At 41.4% G+C, this 20109-nt stretch overlaps 1 protein-coding gene across 1 annotated transcript in view; it reads left to right on the top strand.

Annotated features, from left to right (window-relative positions):
• myo10l1 (myosin X, like 1) overlaps positions 1 to 20109 on the top strand; it is a 135198-nt gene that overhangs the window by 109845 nt on the left and 5244 nt on the right. The window contains exons 26-42 of the mRNA XM_061896116.1: positions 213 to 351; positions 5180 to 5284; positions 5352 to 5447; positions 5513 to 5606; positions 5721 to 5776; positions 9238 to 9380; positions 10724 to 10918; positions 11711 to 11868; positions 11929 to 12049; positions 12140 to 12288; positions 14623 to 14771; positions 14857 to 15064; positions 15155 to 15291; positions 18098 to 18221; positions 19199 to 19546; positions 19619 to 19795; positions 19872 to 20063. Of these exons, the coding sequence (XP_061752100.1) occupies positions 213 to 351; positions 5180 to 5284; positions 5352 to 5447; positions 5513 to 5606; positions 5721 to 5776; positions 9238 to 9380; positions 10724 to 10918; positions 11711 to 11868; positions 11929 to 12049; positions 12140 to 12288; positions 14623 to 14771; positions 14857 to 15064; positions 15155 to 15291; positions 18098 to 18221; positions 19199 to 19546; positions 19619 to 19795; positions 19872 to 20063 (2591 nt within the window). The remainder of the gene's footprint in view (positions 1 to 212; positions 352 to 5179; positions 5285 to 5351; positions 5448 to 5512; positions 5607 to 5720; positions 5777 to 9237; positions 9381 to 10723; positions 10919 to 11710; positions 11869 to 11928; positions 12050 to 12139; positions 12289 to 14622; positions 14772 to 14856; positions 15065 to 15154; positions 15292 to 18097; positions 18222 to 19198; positions 19547 to 19618; positions 19796 to 19871; positions 20064 to 20109) is intronic.

The raw sequence follows: 20109 nt of genomic DNA, 5'->3' as shown, positions 1-20109 counted from the left end.
TGGGCAAATATATGTTTCTTAAAACAAAAAGTTGAAAAAACAACTCAAAGCTTTGTCCATCTGTTTAGTGACATATACTATTTATGTTCAAATAGCTTGTATTGTTCCAGTTATCGGTCTCCGTGACTACTAATAATCAGTATCGGCCCTAAAAATGCTGCATCAAACATGACCATGAATCGACGCTTTAACCTTTCCGATGTTTACCGCAGCCGGTCTGATGATCCCCTGGAGGAGGCGCTGGTGCGTGCTAAAAGACGAGACCTTCATGTGGTTCCGCTCCAAACAAGAGTCCCTCAAGTCGGGTTGGCTCTACAAGAAAGGAGGAGGCCTGTCTACACTCTCACGCAGGTTGTTGTAGTTTTTACCAGTTTGATTTTATTTGTGTGTATTCAAACTCTATGCCCAAAGTAACATGGCTTCTCCACCTTACATTATTACAAATCAATGAGGCAATGGGACGTAAAACGAGATCGGGACAATTTATTGCTGTTAATGTTGCAAAAACTTAAAAAAAACATTTACATTTTTCCTAGCATTTAGCATTTTGGGCTTGTCATTTTTTGCTCTGCAACATACAGTCACATTACAAAAGTCATGTGTATTTGTAAAGACAACATTAATAATATATACATGTACATACTATGCAAATATACAAAAGGTAAGCTTTTAGTTTATTTTTATTTATTTTAAATTTTTTTGTGTAATTGGTTTTTAATATTCATTATTTACTTTAACTATGTCTCGATTCACATACACACACACATATATATATATATACATATATATATATATATATATATGCATGTATGTACGTATGCAACGCTGGTGGTGAACTCTATCAAAATTAGGGTGGTCCCAAAAAGGAGGGATTTTTCAAATTGGCTGTGTGTCGGTTTTAAAAGTGCTCCACCTCTGGTCAACATATGAAATAACAAGTGTGTGTCAAAATTTGAAGTGCTCCACCTTTGGCAAAAATAAAACAAACTGAAACAATTATATATATATATATATATATATATATATATATATATATATATATATATATATATTAGTGCGTCTGCCTCACAATACGAAGTTCCTGCAGTCCTGGGTTCAAATCCAGGCTCGGGATCTTTCTGTGTGGAGTTTGCATGTTCTCCCCGTGACTGCGTGGGTTCCCTCCGGGTACTCCGGCTTCCTCCCACTTCCAAAGACATGCACCTGGGGATAGGTTGATTGGCAACACTAAATTGGCCCTAGTGTGTGAATGTGAGTGTGAATGTTGTCTGTCTATCTGTGTTGGCCCTGCGATGAGGTGGCGACTTGTCCAGGGTGTACCCCGCCTTCCGCCCGATTGTAGCTGAGATAGGCGCCAGCGCCCCCCGTGATCCCAAAAGGGAATAAGCGGTAGGAAATGGATGGATGGATATATATATATATATATATATATATATATATATGTGTGTATATATATATATATACACACACATATACATATACATATACATATATATATATATATATATATATATATATATATATCCATCCATCCATCCATTTACTACCGCTTATTCCCTTTCGGGGTCGCGGGGGGCGCTGGCGCCTATCTCAGCTACAATCGGGCGGAAGGCAGGGTACACCCTGGACAAGTCGCCACCTCATCGCAGGGCCAACACAGATAGACAGACAACATTCACACTCACATTCACACACTAGGGCCAATCCAGTGTTGCCAATCAACCTATCCCCAGGTGCATGTCTTTGGAAGTGGGAGGAAGCCGGAGTACCCGGAGGGAACCCACGCATTCACGGGGAGAACATGCAAACTCCACACAGAAAGATCCCGAGCCTGGATTTGAACCCAGGATTGCAGGAACTTCGTATTGTGAGGCAGACGCACTAACCCCTCTGCCACCGTGAAGCCCTATATATATATATATATATATATATATATATATATATATTCATCATCATCAACCTTTATTGCAGACCTTAAGATCCATTAAACATATAAAAACACATATAATCATTAACTTAGAATTTAATGGCAGCAACACATTGCAAAGTTGCCACAGGGGCAATTTTACCACTGTGTTACATGGCCTTTCCTTTTAACAGCACTCAGTAACCGTTTGGGAACTGAGGAGACCAATTTTTGAAGATTTTCAGGTGGAAATCTTTCCCATTCTTGCTTGATGTACAGCTTAAGTTGGCTTGATTGTCATTGGTAAAAAATAACTGTGAGGAAAAAAAATTGCATTCCAGCATGCTAACCTTTCAATCTATTTTTGCTTCGCTAATTTTGCAGCTGTAACGCTTAAGAGTCATAGAACTTGGTATTGTTCCGCTCTCATTGTGGTCCTTCAGGCATTGGAGGGGCTTCCGGGGGAAAGAAATTTGGCGTGACAAAGCCACTGTAGTTACTGACTGTGGTTTTCTGAAGTGTTCCTGAGCTCATATGGTGATATCCTTTACACACTGATGTCGATTTTTGATGCAGTACCGCCTGAGGGATCCAAGGTCTCAGCCATTAAATGTTAAGTGCAGTGATTTCTCCAGATTCTCTGAACCTTTTGATGATATTACGGACCGTAGATGGTGAAATCCCTAAATTCCTTGCAATAGCTCATTGAGGAATGTTGTTCTTAAACTGTTGGACAATTTGCTCACGCATTTGTTCACAAAGTGGTGACCCTTGACCCCTCCCTGTTTGCGAATGTCCGAGCATCTTTTGTCCCCAATCATGGCACCCACCTGTTCCCAATTAGCCTGTTCACCTGTGGGATGTTCCAAATAAGTGTTTGATGAGTTTTCCTCAACTTTCTTCGTCTTTTTTTTCCCCACTTGTGCCAGCTTTTTTGAAACATGTTGCAGTCATCCAATTCCAAATGAGTAAATATTTGCAAAAAATAACAAAGTTTACCAGTTCAAACGTTAAGTATCTTATCTTTGCAGTCTATTCAATTGAACATAGGTTGAAAAGGATTTGCAAATCATTGTATTCTGTTTTTATTTACCATTTACACAACATGCCAACTTCACTGGTTTTGGGTTTTGTAATAGCGGTGCAGAAATGAACATGAAATGTTAAAGTTAAAGTACCAATGATTGTCACACACACACAAGGTGTGGTGAAATTATTCTCTGCATTTGACCCATCACCCTTGATCACTTCCTGGGAGGTTGAGGGGAGCAGTGGGCAGTTCAACTCTGATCAGTTAAACAAATGGTAAACATTAAAAGAAGAACATTTACCTTCTTTCAGGTAATGCCAAGAGTGAATAACCCACGCTTCCTGATAAACAGTTTGACGCTTTACAGGACGCAATAGCTTTGTTGGTCACATGATTATTTTTCTTACAGTGACAAACATTGAGGCATCTATGGACACGCTATCTCTTCTTGTGTGTCATAATGCATCCATGCTTTAGTATCGTGTGACCAATCGCTAAATTTGGTCTATTTATTATAAAAATATTTTGCTATAATTTCAGACGCTTCAAAGCAATTCATCCAAAATGGAAGCTACAAACCCCGTTTCCATATGAGTTGGGAAATTGTGTTAGATGTAAATATAAACGGAATACAATGATTTGCAAATCCTTTTCAACCCATATTCAGTTGAATATGCTACAAAGACAAGATATTTGATGTTCAAACTGATAAACATTTTTTTTTTGCAAATAATCAATAACTTTAGAATTTGATGCCAGCAACATGTGAAAAAGAATTTGGGAAAGGTGGCAATAAACACTGATAAAGTTGAGGAATGCTCATCAAACACATATTTGGAACATCCCACATGTGTGCAGGCTAATTGGGAACAGGTGGGTGCCATGATTGGGTATAAAAACAGCTTCCCAAAAAATGTTCAGTCTTTCACAAGAAAGGATGGGGTGAGGTACACCTCTTTGTCCACAACTGCGTCAGCAAATAGTCAAACAGTTTAAGAACAATGTTTCTCAAAGTGCAACTTCAAGAAATTTAGGGATTTCAACATTTACGGTCCATAATATGGCCGGAAACCAACATTGAATGACCGTGACCTTCGATCCCTCAGACGGCACTGTATCAAAAACCGACATCAATCTCTAGAGGATAGCTTCACATGGGCTCAGGGACACTTCAGAAAACCATTGTCACTAAATACAGTTTGTCGCTACATCTGTAAGTGCAAGTTAAAGCTCTACTATGCAAAGCAAAAGCAATTTATCGACAACATCCAGAAATGCCGCCGGCTTCTCTGGCCCTGAGATCATCTAAGATGGACTGATGTGAAGTGGAAGAGTGTTCTGTGGTCTGATGAGTCCACATTTCAAATAGTTTTTGGAAATATTCGACATCGTGTCATCCGGACCAAAGGGGAAGCGAACCATCCAGACTGTTATCGACGCAAAGTTCAAAAGCCAGCATCTGTGATGGTATGGGGGTGCATTAGTGCCCAAGGCATGGGTAACTTACACATCTGTGAAAGCACGATTAATGCTGGAAGGTACATACAGGTTTTGGAACAACATATGCTGCCATCTAAGCGCCGTCTATTTCATGGACGCCCCTGCTTATTTCAGCGAGACAATGCCAAGCCACATTCAGCACGTGTTCAACAGCGTGGCTTCGTAAAAAAAGAGTGCGGGTACTTTCCTGGCCCGCCTGCAGTCCAGATCTGTCTCCCATGGAAAATGTGTGGCACATTATGAAGCGTAAAATACGACAGTGGAGACCCTGGACTGTTGAACGACTAAAGCTCTACATAAAACAAGAATGGGAAAGAATTCCACTTTCAAAGCTTCAACAATTAGTTTCCTCAGTTCCCAAACGTTTATTGAGTGTTGTTAAGAGAAAAGGTGATGTAACACAGTAGTGAACACGCCCTTTCCCAACTACTTTGGCACGTGTTGCAGCCATGAAATTCTAAGTTAATTATTATTTGCAAAAACTAATTAAGTTTACGAGTTTGAACATCGAATATCTTGTCTTTGTAGTGCATTCAACTGAATATGGGTTGAAAAGGGTTTGCAAATCATTGTATTCCGTTTTTATTTACATCTAACACAATTTCCCAACTCATATGGAAATAGGGTTTTTTATTTTGTTTTGCCTTCAAATTTGTTTTTTTTAAAGAACTTTTCAGCACTATTGTGTCAAGTGTAATTAAGATGCATATTGCAAACTAAACTAACTGTACTAATTGCATCAGAAACTGGAAGATGCGCTGGTTCGTGCTGAGGGACAGCAAGCTGATGTATTACGACAACGACAGCGAGGAGAAGCTGAAGGGAACCATCGACATCCGAGCTGCAAAGTAAGACGCAATTCCTCAGCCCGCCTGAATTGCAAAATTGGGAAAACAACATGTCGTGTCCTCTCAGGGAAATCGTCGACAACCACGAGAAGGAAAACGCCCTGAACATCGTGACGGATGAGAGGACCTACCAGGTGTTTGCGGAGTCGCCGGAGGACGCCAGGTGCGGTGCTTGCCCTATTTTGGCTGCAGAACAGCTACGTGCTAACGACGTTCAACTATGTGCAGTGGTTGGTTCAAGGTGCTCAGTAAGGTGCGAGTGTGCACGCCGGAGCAGCTGCTGGAAATGTCCCACGAACAGGCCAACCCCAAAAATGCTGTGGTCAGTCCATGAAAAGTTTGCAATATTAGTCAAGAGAGAGCAGCACATGCTGACTTAATTGTATGCCTTATATTCTAATTTTGTTACTTTCTAACAATGTTTTTTTTTTTTCAGGGAACCCTCGATGTGGGCCTGATCGACTCCGTCTGCGCGTCTGACAATCCTGATCGGTGAGTCTGATTTTTTTCTACAAGATAGAAGAGTAACGAGATGTTTTATTTGTGATTGCACCTAAAAAAGTACAACAGGATTTGTTTAGAGCAGGGGTCACCAACGTGGTGCCCGCGGGCACCAGGTAGCCCGTAAGGACCAGATGAATCGCCCGCTGGCCTGTTCTAAAAATAGCTCAAATAGCAGCACTTACCAGTGAGCTGCCTCTATTTTTTAAATTGTATATATTTACTAGCAAGCTGGTCTCGCTTTGCTCGACATTTTTAATTCTAAGAGAGACAAAACTCAAATAGAATTTGAAAATCCAAGAAAATATTTTAAAGACTAAGTCTTCACTTGTTTGAATAAATTAATTTATTATTTTTTACTTTGCTTCTTATAACTTTCAGAAAGACAATTTTAGAGAAAAAAATACAATCTTAAAAATTATTTTAGGATTTTTAAACACATATACATTTTTACCTTTTAAATTCCGTCTTCTTCTTTCCTGACAATTTAAATCAATGTTCAAGTAATTTTATTTTTTTCATTGTAAAGAATAATAAATACATTTCAATTTAATTTTTCATTTTAACTTCTGTTTTTTTGATGAAGAATATTTGTGAAATATTTCTTCAAACTTATTATGATTAAAATTAAAAAAAAAATTCTGGCAAATCTAGAAAATCTGTAGAATCAATTTTTAATCTTATTTCAAAGTCTTTTGAATTTCTTTTAAAAATTGTGTTCTTTAAAATCCAGAAGAAATAATGATTTGTCTTTGTTAGAAATATAGCTTGGTCCAGTTTGTTATATATTCTAACAAAGTGCAGATTGGATTTTAATCTATTTAAAACATGTCATCAAAATTCTTAAATTAATCTTAATCAGGAAAAATTACTAATGATGTTTCATAAATTATTTTTTTAATTTTTTCAAAAAGATTCGAATTAGCTCTTCTTTTTTTCGGTAGATTTTTGAAGATAAACTATGTTTCAAAATTAAATTTTCTTTTTTTTTTCCTGTTTTCTCCTCTTTTAAACCGTTCAATTAAGTGTTTTTTTCATCATTTATTCTCTACAAAAAACCTTCCATAAAAGGAAAAAAAAATGTACGACGGAATGACAGACAGAAATACCCATTTTTTTTATTTTTATAGATTTATTTATTAAAGGTAAATTGAGCAAATTGGCTATTTCTGGCAATTTATTTAAGTGTGTATAAAACTGGTAGCCCTTCGCATTAATCAGTACCCAAGAAGTAGCTCTTGGTTTCAAAAAGGTTGATGACCCATGCTTTAGAGCATACTTGCCAACCCTCCCGAATTTTCCGGGAGACTCACGAATTTCAGTGCCTCTCCCGAAAATCTCCCGGCACAACTATTCTCCCGGTTCCAGCAGGACCTGAGTGAGGACAGCCTGTCGTCACGTCCGCTTTCCTTCCATATAAACAGCGCGCCGGCCCAGTCACGTTAGAACATCTACGGCTTTTGGAACTCAGTGCGCAACTGCACACACAAAAAGAAGCAGACTATTATATATGTCTCCGTTATCCATAGGTAGCCATTTCTCAGCGTGAGTTTATTCCAGCCGGCACGTTAATACACGGACACACAACATCCGGATTCCCGTCATGCATTGCTTCAAAACTACGGCAAGTAGTAATGTCCAAAACATAACACAGACAAAGCAGAAGAACGAAGAAGTGACATGGCGACAACGAGTAAGAAGTACGCTTGCAACTTCCAAAATGGTTGGAAACAAGAATTTCAGTTGATCCAGGACAGCTCGAAGGGAAAGGAGTATGCTAGGGAGAGATGGATGATTCCAGACTCTGGTGCATTTGATGAGCACTTTTTTGCGTGCCACACAGCAATGCATCATCAGAGAGTGTGTTCAGCATGGTTAGAAAGATAGTGACAGAGAATAGAATGAGGATGGACAATTCAACCCTAAACTCACTTCTTTCCTGCAAATTCAATTTCACAGATGCTGCCCATACCTATGCTCCTTCAAAGGCTGTCCTACTGGCTGCAAGGCATTGAACATAAAAAAATAAATAGAGGAGTGTTATTTATGTGTAGATGTATTAATAAATGAACACTGAAATTCAAGTATTTATTTTACATATATATATATATATATATATATATGTATATGTGTATGTATGTATACTTGAATTTCAGTGAATTCTAGCTATCAATATAATCTTCCCCCTTAACCCCTCCCGCCCCCGTCCACCGCAGATCGATTTTATGTGTTAATAAATGAACACTGAAATTCAAGTATTTATTTTATTTATATAAATGATAAATGGGTTGTACTTGTATAGCGCTTTTCTACCTTCAAGGTACTCAAAGCGCTTTGACACTACTTCCACATTTACCCATTCACACACACATTCACACACTGATGGCGGGAGCTGCCATGCAAGGCGCCAACCAGCACCCATCAGGAGCAAGGGTGAAGCATCTTGCTCAGGACACAACGGACGTGACGAGGTTGGTACTAGGTGGGATTTGAACCAGGGACCCTCGGGTTGCGCACGGCCACGCTTCCACTGCGTCACGCCGTCCCATATATATATATATATATATATATATATATATATATATATATATATATATATATATATTATATAGAATGAGGATGGACAATTCAACCCTAAACTCACTTCTTTTCCTGCAAATTAAATTTCACAGATGCTGCCCATACCTATGCTCCTTCAAAGGCTGTGCTACTGGCTGCAAAGCATTGCACTTTCAAATACAAAAATGAGTAGAGGAGTGTTATGTGTGTGTAAATTCAAGTATTTATTTTATTTATATATACATATATATATATGTGTATATATATATATATATATATATATAATATATATATATATGTGTGTGTGTGTGTCTATATATATATATGTGTCTATATATATATATATATATGTGTGTGTATATATATATATATATAAAGATATATATAGCATATATATGTATATATATATGTATGTACTTGAATTTCAGTGAATTCTAGCCATAAATATACTCTTCCCCCTTAACCCCTCCCGCCCCTGTCCACAACCCCCCGTGGATTTATTTTATTTCATTAGAAAATTTAATAAATTAATTTATATAAAATACACCAAATATATGGATGTAAATGTTTTTTTAAACTCAAGGGAAACTAATTATTTGGTCTTTACTTTTGTTGATTTTTTTGTTTTGTTTTTTGTTAATTTTGTTTTGTGATCAGTTTATTTATTCATTGTTATGTTTTATTTATCCTGGAAAAATAAACACACAAACAAGCCATAAGACAGGCAGACGTGTTTCCACAGAATTTGAGGAATTCCACTTCACTGAAGTATTAAAAAAACACATGTTTTTGTTGCATTTTTTCTTATAGTTGATCTTCTATTTACTCATCTTAAAGTGATTACGGTAATGTAATAAATTCAGGTGGATTTAGTGTTAGTGTGCTCTTTCCAGGCCCAACTCCTTTGTGATCATCACGGCCAACCGTGTGATCCACTGCAACAGCGACACGCCCGAGGAGATGCACCACTGGATCAGTCTGCTGCAGAAACCCAAAGGAGACGCGCGGATCGACGGCCAGGAGTTCCTCGTTCGAGGTGACGTGACCCTTTAAGCCAGGGGTGTCAAACGTACGGCTCGCGGGTCGGATCAGGCCCACGAACAGGTTTTATCCGGCCCGCGGGATGAGTTTGCTAACTATGAAAATGAACCTGAAATTTTTGAATGAAAGAAACTGCTGTTCTAAATGTGTCCACTAGATGTCGCAAAAGCGATTCTTTGCATCTCTGTAGATGATACTGCATATGTACAAAATAAACCACATGATGCTAGTACATCAGTCGAGGAAAATGATCAAACTACATAAATAAAATCCTGTAATTTTTTTTATCTTGATTGAAAGTTAACACCAATGAGTTGACTGATAAACATTATCATATAAGTCAGGGGTAGGGAACCTATGGCTCTAGAGCCAGATGTGGCTCTTTTGATGACTGCACCTGGCTCTCAGATAAATCTTAGCTGACATTGGTTAACACGATAAGTAATGAATAATTCAGCTGGTAATCACAGTGTCAAAATTAACGTTCAAAATATAAAACATTCTCATGTATTTTCATCCATCCATCTGGTTTCTACTGCACCTGTTCAAGAAGTCGCATTAATGGTAAGAAGTATTGTATTTATTTTTGGCTAACCTCAGAATAACAATGTTATTAAAAAGAATAAGTGAAGTGAATTATATTTATACAGCGCTTTTCTCTGGTGACTCAAAGCGCTTTTACATAGTGAAACCCAATATCTAAGTTACATTTAAACCAGTGTGGGTGGCACTGGGAGCAGGTGGGTAAAGTGTCTTGCCCAAGGACACAACGGCAGTGACTAGGATGGCGGAAGCGGGAATTCGAACCTGCAACCCTCAAGTTGCTGGCACGACCACTCTACCAATCGAGCTATGCCGCCCCATAAGAGACTTATTATACTCCTAAAAATGTTGGTCTTTCTTAATTGTATTCAATTTAAAAAAAATAATAATAATTTATCGTTCTCATGGAAATACTTTTAAAAATATTTGTCTTGTATGGCTCTCTCAGCCAAAAAGGTTCCCGACCCCTGATATGAGTTATTCAAAAAATGTAAATAACGACAACTAAATTATTAACCGCAACATGTAAGTGTACAAAAAACCCAACAACATCATGATTTGTACATTTTCAGAATGTGCTTGTTCTATTTTTAAACAAAAAAAAAAAAACAATCTGAAGTTGGCCTTTTTTTTTAAGTTATCGTGCCGTGATTTTACCAGTCCGGCACATTTGGGAGTACATTTTTCTTCATGTGACCCCCCTTCTAAAATGAGTTTGACACCCCTGCTTTCAGCGCTTTTGAACCGTGCAGGTATTTCTTGCTCCTTACCTCGTCTTTGCCGACCTCCTTCCAGGCTGGCTCCAGAAGGAGGTGAAGACCAACGCCAAGAGCACATCCCTGAAACTGAAGAAGCGCTGGTTCGTCCTCACCCACAACTCCCTGGATTACTACAAGAGCTCCGAGCGCAACTCGTCCAAAATGGGAACGCTTGTCCTCAACTCTCTGTGCTCCATCATCCAGCCTGACGAAAGGGTTCACAGGGAGACAGGTAAGGGACAAATACAAAAAAACTCCTATTATTTATGGATTATCTGAGGCAGGGGTAGGGAACCTATGGCTCTAGAGCCAGATGTGTCTCTTCTGATGACTGCATCTGGCTCTCGGATAAATCTGAGCTGACATTGCTTAACACGATAATTAATGAATAATTCCGCTTGTAATCACAGTGTTAAAAATAACGTTCAAAATATAAAACAGTCTCATGCTTTTTTATGATCAAGAAGTTGCATTAATGGTAAGAAGTCATTTATTTATTTTTGGTTAGTGTGGGACTTGCCCTCCTGGGGGTTCTTCAGACCACCAAGAGCCTGTTTTAGGGTTACAATATTGTTTTATTTTATTTTTCTCTCAGTTGCTTTCCAGCAATTGTCTTTTTCTCCTTCGTCCTCACTCGCGCTCTGGCTCCAGCCCCAACTCTGTCCCTCCTCCTGGCTGCTGCTTATAACAGAGTGACAGGTGATTAGATAACAAGGCCTAGGTGGGCCGTCTACGCACCTGTCGCTGATTTCGAGGCCGGTCCTGGCAACATCCTGCTTTGCTGCAGGCCCACAGGCCACACCCCCTCCACGGTTAGATTCAGAATAACAATGTTATTACAAAGAATAAGAGACCTATTATACTCTTAAAAATGCATGTGTTTAGTTGTGTTCAGTGTTAAAAAATATATTATATGGTTCTTAGGGAAATACATTTTAAAATATTTGGCTTCTTGGCTCTCTCAGCCAAAAAGGTTCCCGACCCCTGATCTGAGGGATGATTGATGGATTGACATGTTTTGCAGGATACTGGAACATCACAGTGTATGGGAGGAAACACTCCTATCGCCTCTACACCAAAATGCTGAATGAGGCCATGAGATGGACGGCGGCCATACAAGGCGTCATAGACAGCAAGACCCCCATTGAGACCCCGACTCTACAGCTCATCAGAGACATCAAGGTAAAAGCCCCTCAACAAGCATTTATTAATAGCATTATGTTACATGTTATGATCCCGCAGGAGAACAGCGTCAATCCAGAAATAGTGGAGCAGATGTACAAAAGGAACCCCATCCTCAGATACACGCAGCATCCTCTGCACTCGCCGCTGCTGCCGCTACCGTACGGCGAGGTCACCAGCTGTGAGTCACTGACCCCCCCCCCCCCCCCCCCCCCCTTCAAACTCAACTGCCAGTGTCACCCGACTCTTAATTGTGTCAATCCCTGCACAGTGCAAAGGCAGCAAGGCTACGCCAGCCTGCAGGACGAGGCAGTGCGGGTCTTCAACTCGCTGCAGGAAATGGAGACGCTGGCCGACACGGTGCCCATCATCCAGGGCATCCTGCAGACCTGCCAGGACCTGCGCCCGCTCAGGGACGAGGTTGGTGCTCTGGAAAACAAACCGAGCAGGGTGGTCTGCTTCAGTCTCTCTTTGGATAAAAAAATCAATCAATCAATCAATGTTTACTTATATAGCCCTAAATCACTAATGTCTCAAAGGGCTGCACAAACCACAACACAAACCACTACGACATCCTCGGTAGGCCCACATAAGGGCAAGGAAAACTCACACCCAGTGGGACGTCGGTGACAATGATGACTATGAGAACCTTGGAGAGGAGGAAAGCAATGGATGTCGAGCGGGTCTTACATGATACTGTTTTCCTTTGCTGAGAAGTTAACACCGGAGACCATCGTTCTCCACATTCTCCACTTCGCTGCAAATCTCCATATTTTTTCATTTTTGAGTAAAGTTGGTCACTTCATGTTGAAAAGTAAATACAGTGAAACCCTCCCCCCACTCCATATTCTCGTTTTTGAGTAAAAGGTGTCTCTTCATGTTGAAAAGTCAATTTAAGGCAGGGGTGTCAAACTGTCCTTTGTCACCGATTCTGTTCATAACTTTTATGGACAGAATTTCTAGGCGCAGTCAAGGCGTTGAGGGGTTCCGGTTTGGTGACCGCAGGATTAGGTCTCTGCTTTTTGCAGATGATGTGGTCCTGATGGCTTCATCTGACCGGGATCTTCAGCTCTCGCTGGATCGGTTCGCAGCCGAGTGTGGAGCGACCGGAATGAGAATCAGCACCTCCAAGTCCGAGTCCATGGTTCTCGCCCGGAAAAGGGTGGAATGCCCTCTCCGGGTTGGGGAGGAGACCCTGTCCCAAGTGGAGGAGTTCAAGTACCTAGGAGTCTTGTTCACGAGTGAGGGCAGAGTGGATCGTGAGATCGACAGGCGGATCGGTGCGGCGTCTTCAGTAATGCAGACATTGTACCGATCCGTTGTGGTGAAGAAGGAGCTGAGCCGGAAGGCAAAGCTCTCAATTTACCGCTCGATCTACGTTCCCATCCTCACCTATGGTCATGAGCTTTGGGTCATGACCGAAAGGATAAGATCACGGGTACAAGCGGCCGAAATGAGTTTCCTCCGCCGTGTGGCGGGGCTCTCCCTTAGAGATAGGGTGAGAAGCTCTGCCATCCGGGAGGAACTCAAAGTAAAGCCGCTGCTCCTCCACATCGAGAGGAGCCAGATGAGGTGGTTCGGGCATCTGGTCAGGATGCCACCCGAACGCCTCCCTAGGGAGGTGTTTAGGGCACGTCCAACCGGTAGGAGGCCACGGGGAAGACCCAGGACACGTTGGGAAGACTATGTCTCCCGGCTGGCCTGGGAACGCCTCGGGATCCCCCGGGAAGAGCTAGACGAAGTGGCTGGGGAGAGGGACGTCTGGGTTTCCCTGCTTAGGCTGTTGCCCCCGCGACCCGACCTCCGATAAGCGGAAGATGATGGATTGATGGATGGTGTCAAACTCAAATACAGAGTGGGCCAAAATTTAAAACCGAACAAATCCGCGGGCCGAGGTTGAACAAATTAACCTTTTGATAGGGACCCAAACAAGTTTTGCATTGAATATTGAACAAGCAAGGCTTATATAACTTTATAGTGACATGCAAAATCTAGTTTCAAATAATAATAATAATAATTAAAAAATATCAATGGCATATCAAATAAAATTTAAATAAAAATTGAATGCCTCTTTTCGGCGGCGGGGTTGAGGTGGACGGGGTTTGGTGGTAGCGGGGGGTGTATATTGTAGCGTCCTGGAAGAGTTAGTGCTGCAAGGCGTTCTGGGTATTTGTTCTGTTGTGTTTATGTTGTGTTATGGTGCGGATGTTCTCCCGAAATGTGTCATTCTTGTTTGGTGTGGGTTCACAGTGTGGCGCATATTTGTAACAGTGTTAAAGTTTTTTATACGGCCACACTCAGTGTGACCTGTATGGCTGTTTACCAAGTATGCCTTGCATTCACTTGTGTGTGTGTGTATAAGCCGCATATTTTATGTGACTGGGCCGGCACGCCGTATGTATGGAGGAAAAGCGGACGTGGAGACAGGTTGTAGAGAACGCCAAAGGCAGTGCCTTTAGAGCCCACCCCAAATATTGTTGTCCCGGATGAAATTCGGGAGGGGCGCTGAACTTCGGGAGTCTCCAGGGAAAATCGGAAAGGTTGGCAAGTAAGAGTATTAGCGGTGAATGCGGTGTTACACCGGCGGGCCAGCTCTAATGTTAACGTGATATTGCCTCAAGGGCCAAGTGAAATTTGGCCCGCGGGCCAGAGTTTGACACCCATGATTTAGGGGAACCTTTTTCTCCCCTCAGTTTTTGATTTTTCTTAGCATTTTACTGGGTCTTCATGTTAGCATCGTGTTTTGTGTCTTAGGTTTATTGCCAGGTGATCAAGCAGACCAATCACGTGCCTCAGCCCAACAGCCCGGCCAATCGGGCGCACTGGCACCTCCTCACCTGCATGAGCTGCACCTTCCTCCCCAGTCGCGCCATTCTCAGATATCTGCGTTTCCACCTCAAGAGGTATGTTTTGTGATCACTCCCTCTGTACAGTTCTTCGCACCAGAAGTAAATAAACTTATTTTTTTATGCGTGTGTCCCTCGTCAGGGTGCGTGAGCGTTATCCCGGCACTGAGATCGAACGCTACGCCACTTTCATCGGCGAATCCCTGAAGAAGACCAAGACTCGAGAGTTTGTGCCCTCACAGGAGGAGATTGCCGCCCTGTTGGTGAGACAAGAGATGAGCACCACGGTTTACTGCCACGGAGGAGGGTCCTGCAAGATCTCCATCAACTCCCACACCACAGCGGGAGAGGTGCGCACACAATGCTTACAGACAAGTATGGACAGAAAGCTGAATGAACTGCAAGACAAACACATCAGGTCTTAAATGTTTCTGCTAAAGGTTGTAGAGAAGTTGATTCGAGGTTTGGCCATGGAGGACAGCAAGAACCTTTTCTCACTTTTTGAGCACAACGCTGTCACGGATCGAGCGCTGGAGAGCAGAGTCATTGTGGCAGACGTCCTGGCAAAGTTCGAAAGGTATCTATTAAACACACAGTTTACAAAGGACATTGTGTTTATTGACACACATCTAATCTTAAAGTTTACCTGCAGTATTTACGAGCCAATATCTTATGGAGTTGTTTTCAAAACCACTTTGTGCCAGCTAATCCTCTGTGCCAATCAATCCCAACCATACTTGCCAACCTTGAGACCTCAGATTTCGGGAGGTGGGGGGGGCGTGTTCAGGAAGGGGGCGGAGGCGTGGTTAGGGCAGGGAGTGTGGTTAAGAGGGTAGGAATATATTTACATCTACAATTCACCAACTCGAGTATTTCATATATATTTCATATATATATGAAATACTTGACTTTCAGTGAATTCTAGCTATAAATATTTATTTTATTATATATATAAATGAAATAAATAGTTGAATTTCAGACGGCACCTATCAAATACACATGAATAAAAACACAGTTGTTCTACTAACTGTACTGTGCTTGCTGGTTACTAAAAAAAACTAAAAAACACTTACCTTTCACTATTTGAGTAACCTTTGTTCTGCCATTTATTTCTTAAATTTGCTCGTCGACAGTGTAATATATTGGGTTGGAGTCAATAACCTGGCGAGGTGATAAAGTTACGTCTCTTTACTGGAAGGGGCGGAGGCGTGGTTAGGGCGGGGAGTGTGGTTAAGAGGGTAGGAATATATTTACATCTACAATTCACCAACTCGAGTATTTCATATATATATATTTCATATATATATGAAATACTTGACTTTCAGTGAATTCTAGCTATAAATATTTATTTTATTATATATATAAATGAAATAAATAGTTGAATTTCAGACGGCACCTATCAAATACACATTGATAAAAACACAGTTGTTCTACTAACTGTACTGTGCTTGCTGGTTACTAAAAAAAACAAAAAAACACTTACCTTTCACTATTTGAGTAACCTTTGTTCTGCCATTTATTTCTTGAATTTGCTCGTCGACGGTGTAATATATTGGGTTGGAGTCAATAACCTGGCGAGGTGATAAAGTTACGTCTCTTTACTGGAAGGGGCGGAGGCGTGGTTAAGAGGGTAGGAATATATTTACATCTACAATTCACCAACTCGAGTATTTCATATATATTTCATATATATATGAAATACTTGACTTTCAGTGAATTCTAGCTATAAATATTTATTTTATTATATATATAAATGAAATAAATAGTTGAATTTCAGACGGCACCTATCAAATACACATTGATAAAAACACAGTTGTTCTACTAACTGTACTGTGCTTGCTGGTTACTAAAAAAACAAAAAAACACTTACCTTTCACTATTTGAGTAACCTTTGTTCTGCCATTTATTTCTTAAATTTGCTCGTCGACGGTGTAATATATTGGGTTGGAGTCAATAACCTGGCGAGGTGATAAAGTTATGTCTCTTTACTGGAAGGGGCGGAGGCGTGGTTAAGAGGGTAGGAATATATTTACATCTACAATTCACCAACTCGAGTATTTCATATATATATATATTTCATATATATATGAAATACTTGACTTTCAGTGAATTCTAGCTATAAATATTTATTTTATTATATATATAAATAAAATAAATAGTTGAATTTCCGACGGCACCTATCAAATACACATGAATAAAAACACAGTTGTTCTACTAACTGTACTGTGCTTGCTGGTTACTAAAAAACAACAACACTTACCTTTCACTATTTGAGTAACCTTTGTTCTGCCATTTATTTCTTAATTTTGCTCGTCGACGGTGTAATATATTGGGTTGGAGTCAATAACCAGGCGAGGTGATGAAGTTACGTCTCTTTACTGTGGGCTTCAGAACAGACTCCCTCACTTGCCGTCAGGTGCCCAACACCACGTAAATCGTTGGCCAATCCAAAAGAAACCCCATAACGCTATAGCCAACATTCACCAGGAGATGGCAACAGACAACATAGAATCACTCTATTACAGACGGAGTCGCCATGGCTGTAACTTCCTCGTTCTTCTGCTTCGTCTCCTTGTGTGTGCAGTTTTTTATTCAAATCCGTAGATGTTGTAACGTGATTGGGCAGGCAAGCTGTTTATATAGTGGGAAAGCGAACGTGAAAACAGGCTGTCCCCACTCAGGTCAGCAAGGAGCTGGAAAGGGCGTGGCCTCCAGCTTTGGCTGAATATCGGTAGATTTTAGGGAGAAAATTTCTTCCGGGAGGTTTTCGGTAGAGGCGCTGAAATCCGGGTGGGTTGGCAAGTATGATCCCAACTGATCATCAAACCAACTAACCAATTACCTTACCCAACAATCAACCAAATGACCAGTCTTAACGCTACTGCTTACCAACCGATTAACCCACCTAATCAAACAAAACCCCAAAAAACTGCCAAACTAAAAGAATTGAGAAATTAATCAATCCAACCAATCCACCTAATAATTGACAAACTTATCAAAACGGGCCACCCAGACGCCTACCAAATAACTCAACCACCCGAATCACCTCAACTCAATTAGCAAACTAACTTACCCAAGCAACCAAACTTACCCACCATCCACCCCCAACCTTAACATGTCCATCAATCAACCAACGAATCCGCACATCAAAAAATCAACCTAACAGCCAAACATCCCACCAAAAAAATACCCAACCCAACCCAGAGAGCCCTGTATCCAGTTGGCCACCTCCTAACAAACTCAACCAACCAACTAACCTACCCTATCCAGCCATTCAACTCAAACCAGCCAGCCAAACCGGCCGATCGTTATTATCTTTTTTTTCCGGTTATCTACTGTATGGAGGTATTTTTACTAAAATTCTGCTGTATTTGTTTTACCAGGCTTGCTGGCAGTGAGGAAGAGGAGGAAGAAGGAGAATGGAAGCTTTACTTCAAGCTCTACTGCTTCTTGGATGTGGAGAGCATGAACAAAGAAGGAGTGGAGTTTGCCTTCATGTTTGAACAGGTGAGCACCTACCTACAGATTGAAGGTAGGCACTAAAAGAGCTAGCCCAGGGGTGCCCATTACGTCGATCGCGATCGACTGGTCGATCTCGGAGGGTGTGTCATTCGATCTCAAGCCAGGCATTAAAAAATATACATAAAAATGAGCAATCATCAATCATACCAAGACTTCACTTTTGTCAGTTGTTTGACATTCTCGGCACCCGAGGATCTTGTGAGATGACGCTAATATTTAAGAAAAAAATCACTAACAGGGCGGACGCAGAGAAACACATTTTATTTCTAGAGACTCCGTACCTACTGTCAAAACTCTAAAGACCGACTGCACAGTTCTTGTCTTCACCATAAAAGACCTGTTTCATCCTGCCTGTGCTAACAAAATAAGAGTCTCAGAAAGCTAGTGTGCACAAGCTAGCAAGCTACGGAGTTTGATGCCAAAGTATTTCTCCCCCGCCCTCACCGACCGCTTTCTCACTTGCTTGCCCACCCGCACACTCACTGACGTCACTCACCTGCTGCCAGACATTAAAGGGCCACACACATATGCTACTCTCATAACAAAGTGTTTAAAAACGAGTATGTAAGTTGGACAAATGAGATGCCAAATCCAACCACTTTCATGTGGTATTGGACAGAAAGGAGGACTTTTTTTTTCCTCCATTTGAAAATGCGGACGTTATCAGCACCACTGTCTGATTCCAATCAATGTAAGTCATCAGAATCAGGTAATACACCAACTTATATTCTTGTCTTCATGAAAGAAAGGAATCTATGTGTGTTAAACATGCTTGTATTATCATTAAACACCATTAACTTGTTAACAAAAATGTCTCTTTCATAAATAAATAAATATAAATTATAAATAGGAATGAGGTAGATCTCCTCGACTTGGTCAATTGAAAAGTAGCTCACCTGCAGAAAAAGTGTGAGCGCCCCTGAGCTAGCCCAACCCCAGGCTGATTGATTGTCACCTTACAGGCCCACGAGTCTCTCATTAGCGGACACTTCCCGGGGTCTGAAGAGACCCTGCAGCACCTGGCCGCCTTACGCCTCCAGTACCTCCACGGCGATGGGGCTGGTCGGGCCGGCTGGAGCCTGGGGACTGTCTATCCCATAGGACGTCTTCGCAGCCGCATCATACACTCTACTAAACCAGGCGTGGGATCGGCGGGCGGGGCTGGAGGAGGTGGAGCAGGAGACGGGAAGGCTATGGTTGGGGGCCCGGGCGGAATCGTTGGTGTTGGGGCTGAGAAAAGAAAGACACCTAGCTTCCTGGACGGTACGCTGAGGAGGAGCTTCAAGACGGGATCACTGAAGAAACAGAAGGTCAGTAAGATAGAAGAACAAGCGCATGCAAATCTCCACTAATCTTGATCTGAGCTATTAATGTTGTTGCAGGTGGAGGAGGAGCAGATGTTAGAGATGTGGGTGAAGGAGGAGACGTCAGCCACTCGCACTAGCGTCCTGGAGAAGTGGACGCGTTTGCAGGGCATGGCGCAGCACCAGGCTATGCTCAATTATATGGGAATCATCAAGGAGTGGCCCGGATACGGATCTACGCTCTTTGATGTTGAGGTGACAAAAATGAACAGATTTTTTTAATTAGATTTTTTTTTAAGACCAGCTCATGCATATTTATTTTCTTCTGCAGTGTAAAGAAGGGGGCTTCCCTCACGATCTGTGGCTCGGAGTGAGCGCCGATAACGTGTCCGTGTACAAGAGAGGTGAACCGAAACCGCTGGAGACCTTCCAATACGAGCAGATCACCTTCTTTGGCGCGTCGCAGCTCTGCACCTACAAGATCATCGTGGATGAGAGGGAGATATTCTTTGAGACTCCACTGGTAAATTACGCTCATTTTTAGTCCTATTTAATCTATTTTCCATAGA

This window comes from Nerophis ophidion, linkage group LG03, assembly GCF_033978795.1.
Source record: "Nerophis ophidion isolate RoL-2023_Sa linkage group LG03, RoL_Noph_v1.0, whole genome shotgun sequence".
In the NCBI taxonomy this organism is placed as follows: Eukaryota; Metazoa; Chordata; class Actinopteri; order Syngnathiformes; family Syngnathidae; genus Nerophis; species Nerophis ophidion.
Note: the sequence above shows the minus strand (reverse complement) of the source record. Positions and strands in the feature narration are given on the sequence as shown.